This window comes from Dipodomys ordii, unplaced genomic scaffold, assembly GCF_000151885.1.
Source record: "Dipodomys ordii isolate 6190 unplaced genomic scaffold, Dord_2.0 Scaffold18, whole genome shotgun sequence".
Classification (NCBI taxonomy): domain Eukaryota; kingdom Metazoa; phylum Chordata; class Mammalia; order Rodentia; family Heteromyidae; genus Dipodomys; species Dipodomys ordii.
Window position 1 is genome coordinate 10927623 of NW_012267234.1, and position 20338 is coordinate 10947960.

Sequence of the window (20338 nt, forward strand, 5' to 3'; positions counted from 1 at the left end):
CTTCAGCTCAAGGCTAGTGCTCTACCACTTGAGCCACAGCGCCACTTCCAGCTTTTTTTTTTTTCTGCTTATGTGGTGCTGAGGAATCGAACCCAAGGCCTCACGCATGCAAGGCAAGCGCTCTACCACTGAGCCACCTTCCCAGCCCCTCCAAGAGACTCTTAACTAATTAACCAACAAGTGCTGGGATTGGAGGTGTGGCTTCAATGGTGGAGAATCAGCCTGGAGGCAAAAATCCTAAGGGAAAGCAAAAAAGCTAAGAAAGAGCAAAAGGCCAGGACCAGCACACAAATACATACACAGCATGTATATGCGCACGTGCGTGCACGCGCGCACACACACACACACACATTTACTATAAAGTTTCAGAAATTAAAACTGGGTGGTACTGACATAAAGACAGGTAGGCCAATAGAAGAAACTAAGTCTTAAGTATACAAGACGCCCTTTAAGACAGTTAGTGCCAGGCACTGGCGGCTCCCATCTGCAGCCCCAGGAAGACTCATCCAAGGAGAAAGGCACGCTGTCCCTCCTTACTTTACTGTAGGGTGGTAAAGAAAAAGGAAATCAGGAATGCAATCACATTTTACAAATAATAAATTTATTTCCAAATCTTGAATCATAATCAAATTACAATTGCCTCTAAGTCTATCTTGCTGCTTTATACAAGGATAAAAAAGATAGTCACAGCCAAGACACTTAGACAGCAAGCGTCCCAGGGACAGGTGATGTGGTGTGATGGGTCCAGCCACCTCCTGCAGCTGGGGCAGCACTGCAGCTGCTCCAGGGCTTCCACCTGCCGAGCGCCTGCACTGAGAGCTCCTTCTGTCCTCTGTGGTGGAGCCTGGCCTGGCAGGAACGGCTCCAGAAGCCTTCCTTGATGGGCACAGATGGAGTCCACAGCACCCAGGTACTGGTGCCACCCTCAGCTCATAGCCCAAAGCGGGCTGGTGTGCGGCGAGGTGTCATGGGCTCCCCCTGCTCCTTCCGACCTGGCGTGTAAATCTTTGTGGACCTGGAGATACAGAAAGAAAGAGTAAGAAACACACCACTCCGCACCATGTCAGGACAAAGAGCCTGAGCCTTTCTAACTCAGGTATGCGGCAGCTACGGGACTGGAGGATCTCATCCCTAGCACGCTTCTGCTCCTTGCATGCCTGTGTTGTCAGCAGAGTATAAAATAAAGGAAGTCATCTCATTCAGATATCTATTATTCAGTCTTCAAAATGGATTTGTTTTTTGTGCTGGTACTATAGCTTGAACTCAGGGCCTTGTATTCTCTCACTTGGAGTTTTGCTCAAGGAAGATGGCACTCTACCACTTGAGCCACACATCTACTTCCAGCCTCTTGCTGGTGAACTGGAGATAAGGGTCTTTGGACTTTTCTGCCCCCACTGGCTTTGAATCACAATCTTCCCACCCCAGTCTTTTGAGTAGCTAGGGTTACAGGCATGAGCCACCAGCACCTGGCTAAAAAGGATTTGTAAACAACCCTCAGGCCCCCTTAGGGGGCTTCAGAAGGAAGCTTCAGCCACCTCAGCGATAACCAGTTGGACCTGGGAGGAACTACCCAAATGATTGGAGAGTGTCTACTGCCCATAGTGGGCCCCGCAGACCACACTCACAGTTCACACTTAATCTTGAGTCAGATGGTGCCGGCCAGAAAGACCCATAGTGTGATTACAGTTGTTCTGAGCCATGTGCTATCAGCCTGACCATGAGGAGAGGAAGAAGGCCACAGACCAAGTAAGTTCAACGGTATGGCCACGGAGGCCCAGTCCCTGACAGGCTCCATCTCAGCCAGGTCCAAAGGCCACGGCTCACCTGACGCTGCCCAAGGGGCTGCGCTTCTCCTGCTCCTGCCGCCGGGCTCGCAGCTGCTCTTCAGCCAGGGCCATTTCCTCCTCCATGGCAGAGGCTTCCTCTTTGGCCCGACGGCGATTCTCCTGGAGAAGAACAGAGAGGCTCAGGTGAAGAGGCCATGTCTATACCCAGGTTCTTGCGTGGCTCCCTACCTCAGCACCAACTCTGCCTTTCCTTCTGCAACTTACGTCTTACTTTTTTCTTTTCTCTGTCAGTTGCAGGGCTTGAACTCAGGGCCTGGGCACTGTCCCTGAGCTTTTACAAGGATATCATTATACCACGTTGAGCCACAGCTCCACTAGTTAATTGGAGATAGGAGTCTCACAAACTCCTGCCCAGGCTGGCTTCAAACTGCGATCCTCACATCTCAGCCTCCTGAGTAGCAACCATTCCAGGCATGAGCCACCAGCACCCGACTCTTACTTTTTCTTTTTTTTTCCATATCCCTTTTTTTTTAATTGTGAAAATACCATATAGAGGGGTTATACTTACATGGGCAAGATAATGAGTACATTTCTTATCAAGCATTGCTGCCTCCTCCTTTGTTTCCCCTTCCCATCCTTTTCCATCCCCTTCTCCTACCACCCCCGCCAAAGTTGTCAAGTTCATTTTTCGACATAACGACTTGTACATCTCACTATTACTTTCTTTTTCATAGATCCCAGATAGACATTAGATGATTCAGTTCTAAAGCCAGTCATACCTCCACACGCCATTCAAAACCTTGTAAGTACTTACAGTCAATCTTTTAATCAAGCTCACAACTCTGCCAAAAAGTCCTAGAAAACACAGCCCTCTAGCTGGAAAGGGAGATGCTTTCAGCTCAGTGTGTAAACAACTATGCTAAGGAGGAGGAAAGCAAAGGCCCAGCAACACTTAATAACACTAAATAACAGATATGAGCATTTGATGTTCATTGGTGGATGCCATACTCTTAAGAAAGTGGAGTAACAGAAAACTTGGAAAAGATCAGGCTGATAGCACCAAGGCTACAACTAACTCATGTCAGCATCATCTCAAGTAGAGCCACCTAGCCTCACAGAGCCTTCTGACATCTAAAAGGAAGTTCACAGTGCCACACACAAACCACACCTGGGCTGGAATCTCATCGAGCCTTTAAATTAACTAAGTTACAAAGAGTACACCACCAAAAGGCACTTGGTAAACACTATCATGAGGAAGCAACTGACTAAATAAATACATGCTCTGGACTATTCTACAGGACAAATGATGATTGCCCCAACAAAGGGAAGGGAAAGGGAAAGGACAGAGCCTGTTTTGGAAGGAGACCATGAACACACAACAGCCAACAGCAGTATCTGGATTCCAGTCAAAGTAAACCAAGAGGTTATCTCTGAGACAAATGAGGAAAGCTGAGTAAGGGTTAGAGACTTAGATAACACAAAAGATTCATTCTGTTGGGAGTAATAATCACATAAATGTTACACTTTAACAATACACAGACACACACCAAGCATTTCTAGATAAAATAACATGGTATCTGAGATAAAACTTTACAGGAGAAAAAGCTGCATATGTAATGCAGTAAGAATAATCAAAATAAGGTTAATAGAATTTGGCAATTACAACGAATAGAAGAAAAATTTAAGGTGGCTTATTTACACTGTTTCTACTCCTTTTATGAGTATTTGAAGCAGTAACTTTTAGTTGTTGTTCGAAAAGGGCTCAGCCATCCATGCCACTGGGCAGGAGAGGAGGACATGACCCAGACAGGACAGCTGGGTACCAGCTTCTGTGTTTGGAGAGGCGAGTGAGGGTCACGTGAGTGCACGTCTTCAATAGCAGATGGAGGAAAAAGCGATTCCATCCACTGCTACCTCCGAGGGAGGCAGGACCCTTACCTGCCGTGATTTGCCGGCCTGCTTCACGCTGTAGAACATGGGGCCCAGCTCTGCCAGCCACTCTCCATCCACGGCGGTCACGCACTGCATGTACTCCTGCAGGCAGAAGGGCAGCGAGAGAGAGGTCACCGGAGTGGAGGGAGCGGTGTCCTCCCAGAGCGGCCCCATAATGAAGAGCCACGTGACAAGGCCTCCACCTCACCCTGCGAGGCCAGCACAGGCAGGGAGGGGAGAGCACCTTACAAAGACTCACCTTGGTGGTCATGACCAACTCGTGATAGACTATGTAGTCCGGGGTGTAGCCCATTCCAAAGAGGGAGCTGGTGGGGTGCAAGTGGCAGGGCATCCCCGTGCGGATGTTCACATACTCCCCAATTCCCTAAGGAAGAGGTACAACAAGCAGCCACATTAGAACATGCCGCCTAGGGGGGCCACTAACCTCATACAGGGGACTCATACAGGTGCCATAGCCAGAAGGGACCCGGGCTCCGCAGGGCTTCCGGCTCACCTTGAGCTTGGCTGCCTGGTGGAAATAGGCAGCGCAGATACACTTCCTGACGATGTCCCAGTCAGTGCCGCACGAGGCCAGACTCATCCGCTGCTGCACCATGATGTCTTTGAGTTGGGCCCGGACCTCCCGGACCTAGAGCAGGACACAGACAGGCCTCGGTGGAGTCTCCTTCCCCCTCCTTCCTGCCCCCCTCCTTCAGGCGCCTGCTCATATCCGAAATGCCGCCCCTACCTTCCGCATGGCCTTGGCATGGATGAAGTGGTCATTGCACCAGATCGTGGAGTAATTATTATTCTTCCACTGCAGGTAGACGTTCAGGTAGGTCAAGTGATCACTCTCGGGGACGGCAAACTTTTCCCGTATTTGATCGCTCTCCTCCTCTCGACCCTAGGAAGGGCAAAAGGACCTTTACCCTGGGCAGGGGGGTGCACAGCACATGTCCTGGGGTGCACAGCTGTCCACACAAACCTTCCACCACGTCAGTGTTTTCAAAACATACAGAAGAAATAGAAAGCATTCATAAGACACAGCCAAATACTAGAAGACAAAAGATACTCTCGCATATTTCCAAAACCCTTCCAGGGACACCACTGCTGTAGCCTGCCCTTTTGTCTCCCCCAACTGTCAAGACAAAAGAAAGCCTTGGAAACTGGGTTTCTGGCCGTCCATTCTATTTCCATTTCCGTATCAGACAAACAAAAGCTTTCCCTCTCCAACACTCCCTCAAGACCTCCTGCGAGTTGCAGAACTGCCCCTGCCTCCCCACCTTGGGCCTGTAGAAGATGGCAGGGACCGAAAGCATGGAGACAATGAGCAAGATCTCGGAACTACAGCCCATGTCGCAGGACACGATGAGCATTTTGGACAGAGCTGGGTCCAGCGGAAACTCTACCATCAGCCGCCCAGTGGAGGTGAGACCACCTGGAAGAGAACAAACCCAGACATGCATAGGACCCCAAGAGAAAGAAAGAAAAGCCAACATGCCAGGACCCCTGATGCCCGACCAGCTGCTGGAGCTGCCATACCTGTGTTGTCCAGGGCCCCGAGGATCCACAGCTGATACATGGAGTTGAGCATGTTGTCCTCCGGGGGCGGGTCCATGAAGTGGAACTGAAGCAGGTCCTGCACCCCAAGGGACTTAAGCAGCAGCACGACATTGGCCAGGTTGGTCCTCTGGATCTCAGGCACCGTAGTGGTCAGGAGCTCGTTTTTGTAGGCACTCTGTGTGTACAGCCTGCCAGGGAGAAGTCTTTGGTTGTACTGGGCTTGCACAGTATTATAAATGTGGTCTACAGGCTATTCAAATGCCTGGCTGCCTACGGGACTACACAACAGAGTATCAGCACTAGTCCTACAGGGGAGCTGTAGGGCTGGAGATAGCGCACTTTCTATCCCCACCTCCCACTCCCATTTCTGCCTGCTCAAAATCCCGTGCTTCCAACGCTTCTGCTAGAGCCTCCAAATGCCAGAGTGGCAGCAGTTTTCTTTCTGTACTTACTGAGTTTCTACAAGGAATGCACTATTTTTTAAATCAGAAAAAAAAAAAAAGAGCCAGATACCAGTAATTAACACCTATTATAGCTACTTGGGAACTGAGATTGAGAGGATCATGGTTTGAGGCTATGCGATAAAAAAGCTCATGAGGGGCTGGGAAGGTGGCTCAGTGGTAGAGCGCTTGCCTCGCATGCTCGAGGCCCTGGGTTTGATTCCTCAGCACCACATAAGCAAAAAGAAAAAAGCCGGCAGTGGCGCTGTGGCTCAAGTGGTAGAGCGCTAGCCTTGAGCTGAAGAGCTGAGGGACAGCGCCCAGACCCAGAGTTCAGGCCCCACGACCGGACCCAAAAAAAAAAAAAAGCTCATGAGACTGCTTCTCAAGAAAGCTGGACACACTGTCATACGCCAGTAATCCCAGCCATTCAGGCAGATCACACCCAGGCACACACCTAGACAGGAAGTGAGAACTGGCCTCAAAAATAACCAGCAAAAAACAGAACTGGAAGCATGGCTCAAGGGTAGAACACCTGTCTAGCAAACAGAAGGCCCTGAGTCAAACTCTAGTACCACAAAAGAAAAAAAAAAAATGTTGTAAAACTAAGGAAGATTCAACAATGTCATTTGTTGTCTAATGCTGGCCTGCTACAATTACTGATCCACCAATGCAGCTTCATTCTTATAGGTCAGCCTTGGGCCTCAATGCTCCCTAGAAAAGCTATGCCTCCTGCTCAGCAGCACCAGCGAAGAGCAGCCTTCCAGCGGCTCCTGCTGGGGAGCCGGCTGCAGTGAGGCATGCTCCAGCCTAGGTTTACACTCAGTAATCCCAGCACTGCCCGGTAAGCAGGCTAGCTAGCACGGCCTCCTACCTGAAACACTGACCTGGGCCCGTCCTGCCAGCTCGCCCTGACCTCTGGTTGGCATTGGCCTGGCTGATGGGGTAGATCTGCAGGGCATCCATGCCAATCCTGGGGTTGAAGACCTAGGAGGGGCAGAATAGAGCTAAATATGGACCAAGGGAGAAACAGGAAGCACCCCTGAAAGAACAAACCCAGCTGGGCGCCAGTGGCTCACGCCTATAATGCTAGCTACTCAAAAGGCTGAGATCTGAGGATCACGGTTCAAAGCCAGCCCGGGCAGGAAAGTCCATGAGACTCTTATCTCCACTTAACCACCAGAAAACCAGAAGTGATGCTGTGGCTCAAAATGGTAGAGCACTAGCCTTGAGCTAAAGAGCTGAGGGACAGCACGTAGACTTCAAGCCCCACAACCAACCCCACCCCCCCCCAAAAAAAAAACCAGACCCCCCTCCCCTCCCTGCTCCTTGACCATCAGCTCTGCAATCTTTTGGTTGTTGTTGTTCGTGGGACTTGAACTCTGGCCTGGGCACTGTCCCTCAGCTCTTCAGCTCAAGGCGAGCACTCTACCACTTCAGCCACAGCAGCACTTCTAGTTTTCTAGTGGTTTATTGTAGATAAGAGTCTTATGAACTTTCCTGCCCAAGCTGGCTTTGAACCGGAGTCCTCAAATCTCAGCCTCCTGAGTAGCTAGGATTACAGGCGTGAGCCACCAGCGCCCAGCAGCTCTGCAATCTTTACAGAGTTAAATTACCTGCATCATCAAGTTACTGAAGGAGTAAGTGAATCAAGTGTATGACAAAATCAGTACTCACTAAATGTTAGCCTGCCACCACTCCCAGGTGCCTCTCCTTCTAGAGCAGAGACCAGGACCTGATTTCCCAGCCCCTGAGCTGAGCTGAACTAGCTTTGGGTGAAGACCTTGGGGCCCATTTTCTGTGCCTCTCCTTACCTTTAATTTGCAATAACCAGAATCAATAACAAACATGATGCCATCGACAGTGAGAGACGTCTCAGCAATGTTAGTGGCAACAATACACTTCCGCACACCATCTGGAGCCTAGGAACAGCAGGACACATAGGGGAAGCTGAGTCCTCGGGAGAGAAAGGCTGCACAGGGAGGAAGGAGCCCTCTTCCCACCACTCCTTCCAAAAAAGGAACCTCCAGCCCCTGCTTGTGCCCTCCTTTGGGGCAAACCAGGAGACACTGAAAACAGACATTCCCGTGTCACACCTTCTGGAAGATTTTGGCTTGCAGGTCAGAAGGCAGCTGCGAGTAGATGGGCAGCACGGCCAGGGCAGGTGCGTTCTCCAGTTCCTCCAGGTGTTCCACAATCTGGTCTGAGGTCACCTGAAGGAATGGGGAAAAGCCATAAGACTCCTGAGCCCCATATGGACGGGACCTTGCTCATCCCTGGGGTGACCACGGAACGCACCTCGATGTCCTCTTGGCCAGGCATGAAGATGAGGATGTCCCCAGGGGCCCCCGACAGGTGCACTTGCAAGGACTGCTTCACTGCAGCCTCCACATAATCCTCCTGCGGGGTCTAACACCAACAGGGGAGAGCTTCTTAGAAGCATGAATTCACAGCACAGGCTAGGCGTCCCTTGGGGAAGCCACACACCACTCACTGGTGGATGGGCCTACCTGGAAGCCCCAGTGCCTTTTGGCCCTAGCCATACTTCAGCTCCATAGAAGCAAGCAAAGTAATACCCCCACAGCCCCATGGCACCCACCAACTCTTCCCCAACTCGGTACCCCACCCAGCTAGCTGGCTTCTCGTTGGAGAAGTCATGGCATGATGGGTCAATCCAAAGAACAGAGGCCTCAGTACCTTGCTGAAGAGAATGTCTACAGGGAAGGTACGGCCAGGGATGTGGAAGATGGGAACATTGCCAAAAAAGGCAGCAAACTTCTCTGCATCCATAGTGGCTGACGTGACAATCAGCTTCAGGTCTGAGCGCCGAGCCACCACCTGGCAGACAGATCGTGCAGAAGGTCCCATGGGTTTGGGGACCCTTGGCTCCACCTCCAATCATCAGTATCATCCTCACCACCTCAAACCCCCACAATAAAACAGAAGCCAGAGCTGACAGATTAACATCACTGGATTCAACCATCTTAAAGATTGAGTGATGGAGCCATGGTCAAGAAAACTCAGTCACTCAGCTGAGCAAGAGCAAGGTAAACTATGACAGCAGGGCTGGGCCAAGCAAGCTGGGCTCCAAGGCAGAGCTGGCCTGCCACAGCCCCCTACCAGGCCCCGCCCAGTTGGAAACCTTCAGCCACTGGCTACTGGCATTACATGGAGGGTTAAAGCTTGGTAGATGCAAAGGGACTGCCCCCATAGCCCTCACCTCCCGGAGCAGCCCAAAAAGCACATCCGTGTTGAGGGAGCGCTCGTGGGCCTCGTCCATAATGATGGCACTGTAGTGATCCAGGTCAGCCTCCCGGAGGGACTCACGGAGCAGAATCCCATCAGTCATGTATTTGATCAAGGTGTTTTCTGAAGTGCAGTCTTCAAAACGAATGGCATAACCCACCTGGAGGTCAGAGACATGGCTCAGAAGCCCTGCCCGATCCCACCCCCCCTTCAGTGCCAGCACAGCCCACACTAGCATCGAGGCCAAAGCAAATCACATCCTCCAACACAAATGAGCAGACAATTGGCTTGACTCAGCTCTTGCATTCCCCTCACCTCTTCGCCAAGGTTTCCCCCCATCTCTTCACTGACTCTCTTGGCCACTGACATGGCAGCCACACGCCGGGGCTGGGTGCAGCCAATCATCCCGTAGTCCGTGTAACCATCTTCATGCAAGTACTGGGTCAGCTGAGTGGTCTTGCCACTCCCTGTCTCCCCGACCACGATCACAATGCTGTTGTCTCTACAAGAAAGAGCAGACAGAGGGATGAGTGGAAGGCCAACAAGAAAAGCCCGAGGACCCTCTGCTACCTCATGTCCCCATGCATAGCTTGCCAAGGAGCATGCTTGCTTAGAGGAGTATTTCACTGGGAAAACAGTCTCTCAGGGAGCTGTGTGCTCTCATGCCTGAAACGTAGAAAGATTTAAGCAGGTATGCTAAAGCAAAATGATGACATTTTATGTAGTGTAGCACAGAACAACAGTAAAGGAAAAAAATTGTGCTCCTTCTACATCAGATGGAATACACAAAAGAAGCTCATGCCTGTAATCCCAGCTACTCAGGAGGCTGAGAGAAGGACTGTGGTTCCAGGAAAGCCTGGGTTAAAAAAAAAAAAGGGGGGGGGGCTGGGAAGGTGGCTCAGTGGTAGAGCGCTTGCCTTGCATGCATGAGGCCTTGGGTTCAATTCCTCAGCACCACATAAGCAAAAAGAAAAAAGCCGGAAGTGGCACTGTGGCTCAAGTGGTAGAGCGCTAGCCTTGAGCTGAAGAGCTGAGGGACAGTGCCCAGGCCCAGAGTTCAGGCCCCACGACCGGACCCCAAAAAAAAAAAAAAAAAAGATCATGAGCTCCCATCTCTCATAGAAAGCTGGTCATGATTATGTGCCTGCCATCTCAGCTATGGTAGGAAGTGTAACAAGAAGGATCATGGCACAGGTCACGCAAGCAAGACCCTATGTCAAAATAATAATAACGATAGTAGTAGTAATAGTAATAATAATAATAATAAATGAACAGCCAGAAGGGCTCCCTAGCAAGCACAAAGTCCTAAGTTCAAACCTCTGAGTTCCTGAGGAAACACAGAAGAAAGGACAGATACTTTGACTCTGGGGACTCCTGGGCATGGGTGACATTACCTAATGATAGTGAGGAGCTCTTGCTGCACGGCAAAGATCGGCAGGTACTGCCTCTGCTCCAGGATCGATTTCTTTTTTGCAAACTCACTGCTGGCTTCGCTCTTTTTCTTCATGTGATCTGCAAACTTCTGCTCTGTCCTGAGGAAACACAGCAGCCTAAGCACCAGGTATAACTTCCCACACTGTCCCTCCTGATGACACGCGCTTCCCTTCTTCCTGCCCTCAGCAATGAAAACAGCTCTGACACGACATCAAAGCCCATGCCACTGCCCAGAGTCACAACTCCACACAGCATCAGAGGGGGTACTGCTGATCAAGTGGGCAAACCCTCTGTTGTTAACAGTGTGACCAGAAGAGGAGCTGAAATCAACCACTAACTTGTAGAGAACACTGCGGGTAAGAGCTACCGAATGGGTCTCCTAAGAGTGCCCGCTGCAGAGCACAAAACATGGGCCAAACTTCCTCCCTCTTCTTGGCACAATCCAAAAGGCTCCATTTCAAAGAACTGTTAGCACACTTCCTTAATGGTCACCTGCCGACTGGGTGTTTACAAAAAGTACTCGATGCTTAACTCACAGACATATCCCAAGATCCAGCAGTGCTAGGGCCCTTTCCCAGCTCAAGTCCACAGGACCTGCTAACCACCTGCCCCCATGAACACTTCCTCCCTCACAGACCCCCACCCTCCCTCCACCTAGTCTTCTCAGACACCCACCAGCTGATAACTAAGGGATTAAACTACCCAGAGATGAACAGGATTGATCAATCCTACCAACTTCTCGCAGAGAATTATTAACTCAATGGGATAGGAGAGCAAAGGAGAGGAATTCTGAAGACTGTGGAACCTGGCAGCTACCCAACACAGGAAACCCCAACAAGCAGGAATCCAACATCTGCTTAACACCTCTATGAACAGAGAAATCACTGCCTTGTGAGATAGCCCTTCCAATTTGAGAACCTCTGTTAAAAATAGTACTTCTGAAATCTGACTAAAGGCGCAAAACCCACACCTTCCCACACTGAGTATCTGGAAAGGTGCTGGTGCCAAGAGTGTGGGCTCTGAAGCCAGACCACTCACTAGCTGGGTGACCTCAAGAACAGTACTTAACCTCTCTGAGCCTCATTCTATTCCTATCACCATCAGACACGGAAGCAGCTCAGCAACCATGGCAGTGATGGCAGTAGAAATATCTGGGAAAGCTGAAGCTAGCCAAAGAGAGGAGGAGGGGATCACGGGAAACCGAAAGATTCACAGAGACATCATTTTGCTCTTCCTAAGCCATGAGCTTCAGACAGAGAGCACCCACCTGTAGTCCACCTTCCCATCTTCTGACAGAGCTTTATCTGGCTCTTCTTCTTTTTTGACGCCCATTATATCCCCCAGTTTGGTCCCAGCCAGTTCCCAGTGTTTGTGCTGCGCCTGAAGGAGACGAGCAAAGTCTGTCCTATCCTGTGACGTGACTGGGCAGTGGGAAGAGGCTTCGTCTAGCAGGTGCGTGGCTCTGGGAACACCATACCACCCAAACCTCACGCCCCAGACACCAGGCCTGTGGCTTATCTGAACTAAGGACCAAGTGGAGGGACACATGACGCCCCAGATACCAGGCCTGTGGCTATCTGAACTAAGGACCAAGTGGAGGGACACATGACCGGTCCTTGTGCCAAGTGCATCCTCCAACTTCCCATGGGAGTAATCTGGGAAGATTTTTAAAGGAAACTGCACACACTTCCCAGCACTAGGTGAAGAGGGACCGACCTTTTTCCGCTCCTTTTGCTCCCTGTGCTTCCGTACTGTCTGACTTCCTTTTCGCGCAATAATAGCCAGGTCGGAAGTGGCATCCTTGACTGGAATCACAGGTTCTGGCTGGAGGAATTAGAGGAAAAAGAGAAATTCCCCCTGACACTGGTCACTGAGACCAACATGAAGGCCCATTTCACAACAGCCCTCATAAATCAGGGGGATTCCGCAGCTGCTTCCCCTTTCCCGTCGGCCTCCCTCCCTTACGTCAGTCTGGCCACAGTGGCCGCACCTGCTTGGTGAAGACGATCCGCCCATCCAGGAAAGGAGGTACCAGGTTGTGCACCATCAGATGCACTTTGGCCGCGTTATCCTCTTCAAAGTCCTCATCCACCTCCAGCCGATGGACCACCCCGCTGGTGAGCATGCGGTTCGTCTCCCAGCGCTCGTTATCCTAGTGGGGGAGGCCATACTTAGACTACACCTCGAGATTCACCAAGAGGTGTCATAGGTCCCTCTACCCTGCAGATCAGCCAGAGTACTGAAGCCCAAGCACCTGAACGCTTTGTTCTGAGAAGCAGCACCTTAGATCTAAGTCAGAACCTCTAGCTAGCCCCATGAGTGAGCAACTGTCCCTACCCCTACTCAAAGAGATAAAACAATGCCCCGGTGCTGGTGACTCACACCTGTAATCCTAGCTACTCAGGAGGCTGAGATCTGAGGATTGTGGTTCAAAGCCAGCCTGGGCAGGAAAGTTGTTAAGACTATCTCCAATAAACCACCAGAAAACCAGAAGTGGCGCTGTGGCTCAAGTTGTAGAGCACTTGCCTTGAGCTGAAGAGCGCAGGCCCAGAGTTCAAGCCCCACAACCAACAAAAAAAAAAAGAGAGAGACAAAAATGCTGACCAGAGGCAAGTGCTACCATGCCCACTCCCATCTAGTGTCCCTCGGGGAGCACACTGCTCATCGGAGAGCATGAAGCTAGGCTTTCCAAAGGTTCAAAAGCTGCCTAGAGGGCCCTAACTGACCCCCTCCTCCTGCCCAGAGGCCAGCTAGACTGTCACTACTTGACAAGACCACTGCTATTAGCCCACATCCCAACTCCACGCTGAACCTACAGACTCACCTCATTGATCTGCCTCCGCTGGGCTGAGATGCGCTTCTGCTTCTGTTTATGCAGATGCTGCTCCCGCCGCCTCACATAGTCCTCAGAGGAGTATGCCAAGGGGTTGTGGAACTCATCGTAGCCCTCATCCATCATGTACCAGTCTCGGTCAGCTTGCTGCAGGGCATGAGACAAAGCAACAAGAACGATAGGCCAAGTTTTGCATGAGACCCAGCCAGAGAGTAGATACTTGACAAGTCATAGGGGCAGTAGAACAACCCTCATGAGGGGTACAGGAAAAGCCCCTAAGAGGAAAAAGCCCTTCCATGGCAGCACACAGTAAGAGTACTTAGATCCACCACAAGGTGGCACCACCACATCATAGCAGTTAGATGGTTCCCACTGAATCAGGAGGGAAGCTCCAGGGTGCACCCTGTGCTCCTGTGATTCCAGGGCTTTGGACAGAACAGCATCACCCACTTCCTTCAATGTCTGGTCCAGCTGGAAGGTCACTTGGGGCTCCTGGGATCTAACACTTCTTTTTACCATGTTCCTAGGACTAGCAAGCTCCTGTCATTTAGCCCCTCCAAAGATGCCGCCTTTACCCTCTGGTCATCCTCCCACTGCTGCCGCTCCTCTTCTGTGTCAAATGAAATCCCTTCTTCACCATCCTCTCGTCTTCCTGGAAGACAGAAGACGCAGGTTCAGTCCACGTGACCTCCAGTTTATCCCCTGGGACCACCAAGAAAGCTGCAAAAGCCCCAGCCTCATGTGAGCCGAACTTCTCTTCTGCCATCTACCCACCAGGCCTTACCTCGGCCCCGGGACAGACGCGGGGTGGACCCCAGGTGTCTTCTGTCATCAGCCCACTCGTTGTACTTGTAGGAAGGAGTGGGCAGAGGTGTGTCATCCGAGTACTTGCTCCTCACAGACCTGGGGAGCAGGGTTCAGCAGTCACTCAGAAGCCATGTTCCCTGGCTGCCAATGGCTCCCCTGCCCGCTCCTCTCCCACTCACCTATCCCGATCTCGAGTGGACGGCCGATGGCTCCGCTCAGAGTCACGATAGGAAGGCGTTGGGGAGGGTGACTCCCACTGAGAGCGCCTTGAGGAGCCATAGCCACTGTCCTCCTCCTCCCAAGTAGACCTTGATGGGGTAGCTGCGTCTGCAGCCATGAAAGAACATCCGCAGGAAACATCCATTATGCCCAGATGTGGCCTCAAAAGCAGCAGCCGAGGCAACCAAACCTCCCACCTCCTTTCACTGTCTACAACCCTGCCCTGATTTGTAAGGGGATACCATGCTTTTGACAACATTGCCCAATATCTGAACTTAAAGGTCCAGCTTTCTGTGTCTGTATCAACGTTTTAAGGAATATTCAGTTTCTCTCTGCACATATATCTATCTTAAATAGCTCTTTAATAAACCCTTCTTGCATCCCCACCTGTCTATTCTTTCCCACCATTTGGAAATCTAGACATTGAGCAGTTTATCACCACCTAAACAAAAGCACAACTACCTCAACAGACACAGAGGGATGGCGCTGACTCAAAGCCTCCCAGCTCACAGCCTGATGATCCAGAGGTTTGTGGCAGAGCTGGCCTGCCCACTCACTACCCTCGCACCCCACTGAGGATGGAAGCCACTCACTCTGCCCACCAGCATACACCACCGAAAGCTGCATCTACCTTTGGGCCTGTGTCGAGGGCTCTCAGGTTCATTTCTTCTGCTGCTGCGTTCTGAGCCTCCCTCGCGTTCTGATCTGCTGCTGTGCCGACTTCTATCCCGCTCATCTGTGAAGTCACATGCAGAGCTTAGAGCCCCGTGTCTCATCCCAGCACACATCACCTACACACTTGAGGAAGGAACCACCCCCTCTAAATCATTCACAGGTACCACTTGCACTGCTCTAATGCCAATCAGGGGCTCCTGAAACTCACAGTCCTATTCTCTCAAGGGGAAAAATAGCTACTGCCTAAAAAGATTGAAACTTACAGTAACATTTTCCTGTAAGAATTCAAAAAAGAATAGTTACAAGTCAATAATGTTTTGTAATAGTCATAAGCCTAAAAACTATAAACAGTAATGAGCAAAGCCCATCAGTCTAGCTTTTCTCCATACTACCCTCCTTTATCTAGAATCAACCCTACTGTAAACTTTGGTTTCTTATATGCATTACTCCTTATTTCCTTATTCACCAATTTTCATAATAAAACACTCAAGTCAAGCAGCTGTTACAAGTGACAGTTCTTTTCTTAAATCCTAACAGAATTAAGAACTGCTCAGGTGGACATCATGCAAACAGAATTCCCCAACTGTCCTTATTAAAGTTCCTACAACAGGGAAAGGGCTAGCAAGTTTATTCAAACGTGAACAGGCCACAGGAACTATGGCTGACAGTTTACCTCTGTCTCTCTTGCGGTCATAGTCTCTGTCACGTGATTTCTCTTTCTTCCGATCTTTTTCTTCTTTGGATGAGGCATAGACACCATGTTCCCGACGCTCTCTCTCTCTCTGCCGACTTCGTTCCCAAAATTCTTCACTCACACCCCCAGGATGGGATGGAGTCTCTACCCGAGCAGATCGGTAATGCCTGAAACAGAGAGACCAATTGGTAAGTGGCCTCCAAAAGATAACACATTTGCCCCAGACATCCAGCTGGGCCAAAAAGTGACCTGCCTTTTCCCACACGTCCTGATGCTTCAGACTTACAGGAAGCAACAACCCAAAGGATTTCTGACCTCCACTATCTACTTGTTAATTGGCTTTGAATTGTCCCCACAAATCTGAAAACACCAATTCTTTGCTATTGTCAACATTACAGAATTAACAAAATCATGAAGTTCTAAGTGGCCAGCGAGAACGCTGGGAAAGAAATGTGGCCTGTTATTTACTGGCCTCCATTTTTTTTTTTTTACTGTCTTTTTGGGCCAGCCTACCCAACAGCCGTTACCTATCTTTCCGGCTACTTCGGCCAGCCTGCTCATCACCTTCCTCCTCAGCTTCCTTCTGATCATCCTTGCTCTCCTCCCAGTCCTTGTATGAAGAGACTCTGGACTTCTTCTTATCTTCCCCATCATCCTTTTCCTCTCGCTCCCTTCGTTTCAAAGAAGCCAGCAAGTCCAGTCCCAGCAATGAAGGGCGAGGAGCAGGAGCTTTGAAGACATGCTGCTCACTGGCTGCACTCTTGGTCTTACAAATGAGACCGCCAACCTGAGAGTCCAGGTCAGTACCTTCTAACCGATGGATGGAGGCATCCTCGCTGGTATCCTCCATCACAGGCTCTGGGATTCCTCTGGAAGGCAGGCAGACTGTTTGACAATAGACACAAGAGAAGCCTCAGCTTTGCCATTTCCCAGAATAACTATAATTATAGGTATATTTAGATGATCAATCCTTATCTCCCTCACATCAATACCAAGACTGCTTTTGCTGCTCTTGCCAAGACCTTTCCCTCAAGTCACTCACAATCTCAAGAGACCTTCTGACTCCCACTCCAACAAACAGCAAAGACACAAATAGACACACACATCAAACACTAGAATCCAAAAGCAAATCATCCAAGCAAGCAAAGAACTCACAGGGGCTACATCCCAGAGTATAATGGGCATCTAAAAAGGAAGTATTAGGGAAACAAGATTTAAAATTAAAAAAGAAAACACCTTTAAAACTTAGAATCCAGGCTCTTAAGTCATTCTAGCACTTGGCAGGATGAATCAGGAGGACCTCAAGTTAAAAGCAGCCTGTGCTTCATAGTGAAAACTTGCCTAAAAGTGGGGGGAGGGGGAGAGGGGTTGGAGTAATGGCTCATGCCTATATATAATCTTAGCTATTCAGGAAAAAGAGTTCAGAAGGATCTCTGGCTCCAGATTAGCCTAGGTAAAAAGTCAAACTTCATTTTGGTCCATAAGCCACGTGTGGTGGTACACCATGAGATCACAGGCACCAGCCATAGGTAGAAGGATAGAGTCTAAGGCTAGCCCCAGGCAAAAACACAAGACTCAACATGAAAAATAAGAAAGAAAAAAAAAAGACTACTGATGTAGCTCAAGCAGTAGAACACCAGCTAGGCAAGTGCAAGGACCTGAGCTCAAAAAAGAAAAAGAAAAAAGAAATCTAGGCTCATGATATTTTCTACTTCTGTAGTGCTAAGCAATTTAAGTTTTGGCTAACCATAATTTTAATACCTGTAAAATGGGAATCATTTTCGCTTTTTCTAATCCATAGAATAATTATGAAACTCAAACAGGAAAAGTGTTTTGTGAAAGCACTCTGTAGCCACAGGTGGTTACATAGATGTCATTATGATATTTATTTGCCATGCTCCTATATACTGACTGGGTTGCTATACAATCAGTTTCTATCCCTTCCTCCTTTTAAACCAGCTGAGTAATAATGTAGGTAGACAAGGCTATAATCTTTATTGTACACACCTTAGTGGTTTATTTGGACCAGTTGTGTTTTGTTAGCTTTAAAAAAAATACTTCACAAAATCAATAGAATGACAATCATGTTCGCCAAAAAGTATCTATGAGGAATCCAAAGACAAAAATGCTTCCAAAAATAACTTCAGAGTGAAGACTTTGTAGAGTTCAAATTGTAACACAAACCTCTTTACTGTCTACACCTACTTGTAGGTGATAAGTAAGCCCTCTGCTGAACACTTGGCTAATTCCTTCATCTCACCAATACTGTGAAGCAAATGAACTGCTGAGGAGCAGGATGCCTCTGGAATCCACACCTTTCTACTAAGCTTTAATTTGCATATGCGGCTCTACAGGAGAGTACTGCAAACAATATTAATGTGGGGGGGGGGGGAACCAAGAATTTTAAAATGTCATCTGGCAGAAGAGTAAAAAGAAAAAGCTGCATTCTGGTGATTTCCAGCATATGAGGAAATCCAGGCAAGCCAACAGAATTATAGACAGTCCTCCGCAGCCAACTAAAGTAGGAACTGTATCCCTAGAATGCTATTCCATGCAAATGAGAGAATCTTGTCTGCTTTGTTCAGTTACAGGCCAGTGCGTAGACTATCATACACGTTTAGTGAATACACAAATGAATACTTTTTAACTTTATGAAAGGAGAACAAGAAGTCAAACATTTCTAGAGGCAACATGAAAAGATAACTGTAACACCGAACAAGGAGATTTTCTCTGGCAGAAATCAACCGGCTGCTGAAGCGAACAAATCAAGAGTCCAGGGGCCAGATTCACATTCTAGAGAAAAGGTTCGTGGCAAAAAGAGACCACGGGGTAGTGGGAGGAGATGGTGAGGAGAGGAGAAACATCTGGAGGTACCCGGCCCGCAACTACTCACTAACTGCCTCTCGTGCGAGTCGCTGTTCTTGGTGGTAACAGGGATAAAGAACAAAGTGGACAGATTCCAGCTCTCGGGGAGCTCACATTCTACTGCAGATCATCCACCGCATCTCCCCGTACAGAGAGCTGTTTAAGATCCGCGAGCCCAGGAAGGCTCAGCAACTACCCGGGAACCGGCTAGAGCAGGCCCCAAACGAGGGGCCACCGCGGCCGGCACCCCCGGACCTCAGCGGGGCCGCCCGGGGCCGGGCCGGAGCAGGCGGGGTGGGCGCAGCCTCGCCCGGGCGAGGACGGCAAGTTGGACGACAAGGACAAGAGAAACTTCCCAAACCTGGGTCGGGGCCGGATGCCCGCCGCCTGGAGCCGCCGTGCCTGGCGAAGGGCGGGTCGGAGGGGAAGAAGAGACACTCACCTCGCCCAGCGCAACTCTTGGAACCCTTCTAGCCAGGATGGGGAGGCGCCAGCGCCGCAACCCTTCGATCAGAAGGCCTCAAAGAGCTAAATTCCGCGGACTGAGAGCGGCCATTATTGTCCCATGGTGCTCTGCGCGAGCCCCTCTACCCAGCCAGGGATACCATCGAGGGCAGCCCGAGACACAGCTCCGGGATCTCAACGTGGAGTAGAACGCCAACAGGCTTTCAAAGTAAAGAGCGCTCCTTCCTCTGGAAGCCCTTGCCCCGATCCGAGGCACTTCCGGGTCTCCTGACGGCCAATCACAATCTATAGAGACGAGACTCCGCCTCCAGTCTCTGTAGGTGGGAGCGGAAGGAAGGCGTCGGCCATGTTTACTAAGGGCGGAAGTGGCGACACAACTTCCGGCCAGAGCCCGGCAAAAGTGGCGGTTGCTGAAAGTGAGCTCGGCCTTGCGGGCAGTGCCGGAGCTGCTGTCTGAGGCTTGTTTTGGAGGGGCTGTGCATCGCCATTTCTGCTCCGCTGCCTCGTAGTGGTCCAACGGGAGTTGCTAGGCAGCGCTTGGCGTTACTTCGAGCTCAGGTCTCCGCCCGGCTTGAGGCAGGAGAAGCCCGGGCTGACCGAGGGCCCTGACGTGCAGGCGGCCTGGCGAGCGTCGGCCCTGGAGTCCGGCCGCCGGCACAAGTATGTTTATTGGGGACTTTTGGGGGAAGTGTGGACACGTTGCCCGACATGAATAAATGACCCGTCTCGTCGGGCGCTGGCGGCTCACGCCTGTGATCCTGGCCGCTCAGGATAAGTCCCTCCTGTCAGCCGAAGTCTAACTTGTTGCAGAAACGTTCTCACTGCCTCTATGGTTTTTATTATTATTATTAATAATAATAGGCGTATTCACAGTGTGATTTATGACTCAAAAAGTGCATAAAAGGGGCTAGGAAGGTGGCTCGGTGGTACATGCTTGCCTCGCATGCATGAGGCCCTGGGTTCGATTCCTCGGCACCACCCACATAAGCAGATAAAGCCGGAAGTGGCACTGTGGCTCAAAAGTGGTAGAGCGCTCGCCTTGAGCTGAAGAGCTGAGGGACAGCGCCCAGGCCCAGAGTCCAGACCCCACAACAAACAAAAAAAGAAAAAAGTAAGTGCATAGAAAAAGAAATGAGAAATATCCAGTATTTCAGTAGCGTCTCCCTTGGGTACCTTCAGTAATAAGCACTTTGGTCAAAGAACTTCGCAAATATCTATGTTTCTCTTGAAAACAAATATCTGTGTTTCTCTTGGATACATTACATACTCTAAAAAAGATTTTTTTTTTTTAATTAGGATTCACCGGGTATCGTTGTCTCACACCTGTATTCCTAGCTACTCTGGAGGCTGAGATCTGAAGATCACGGTTCCAGCCCGG

At 50.0% G+C, this 20338-nt stretch overlaps 1 protein-coding gene across 1 annotated transcript; it reads right to left on the reverse strand.

Moving 5' to 3' along the window:
* Positions 1–590: 590 nt before the first annotated feature.
* On the reverse strand, positions 591–19190 carry Dhx38 (DEAH (Asp-Glu-Ala-His) box polypeptide 38). Its single transcript, XM_013012973.1, has 27 exons — positions 18938–19190; positions 16158–16515; positions 15610–15797; positions 14893–14997; positions 14222–14369; positions 14020–14138; positions 13811–13887; positions 13227–13382; positions 12393–12554; positions 12119–12226; positions 11670–11782; positions 10363–10500; positions 9284–9470; positions 8943–9128; positions 8420–8560; positions 8021–8131; positions 7819–7935; positions 7537–7644; positions 6597–6709; positions 5262–5470; positions 5003–5157; positions 4468–4623; positions 4234–4368; positions 3979–4104; positions 3726–3821; positions 1825–1946; positions 591–1015 (listed from the first exon to the last, which is right to left on the reverse strand). Exons 2-27 carry the CDS (start codon positions 16478–16480, stop codon positions 931–933), a joined length of 3684 nt encoding a protein of 1227 aa, XP_012868427.1. The 5' UTR covers positions 16481–16515; positions 18938–19190; the 3' UTR covers positions 591–930.
* Between the last annotated feature and the right edge of the window lie 1148 nt (positions 19191–20338).

Excerpts from the sequence above, each read along its gene's own strand:
- Dhx38 (XM_013012973.1), bottom strand. The coding sequence starts at position 16,480 with ATGGAGGATACCAGCGAGGATGCCTCCATCCATCGGTTAGAAGGTACT. Across the intron at positions 8,132-8,419 it reads TAGACATTCTCTTCAGCAAG|ACCCCGCAGGAGGATTATGT; the intron begins GTACTGAGGCCT and ends TGTTGGTGTTAG. Across the intron at positions 4,105-4,233 it reads ACCAGGCAGCCAAGCTCAAG|GGAATTGGGGAGTATGTGAA; the intron begins GTGAGCCGGAAG and ends CCTCTTCCTTAG.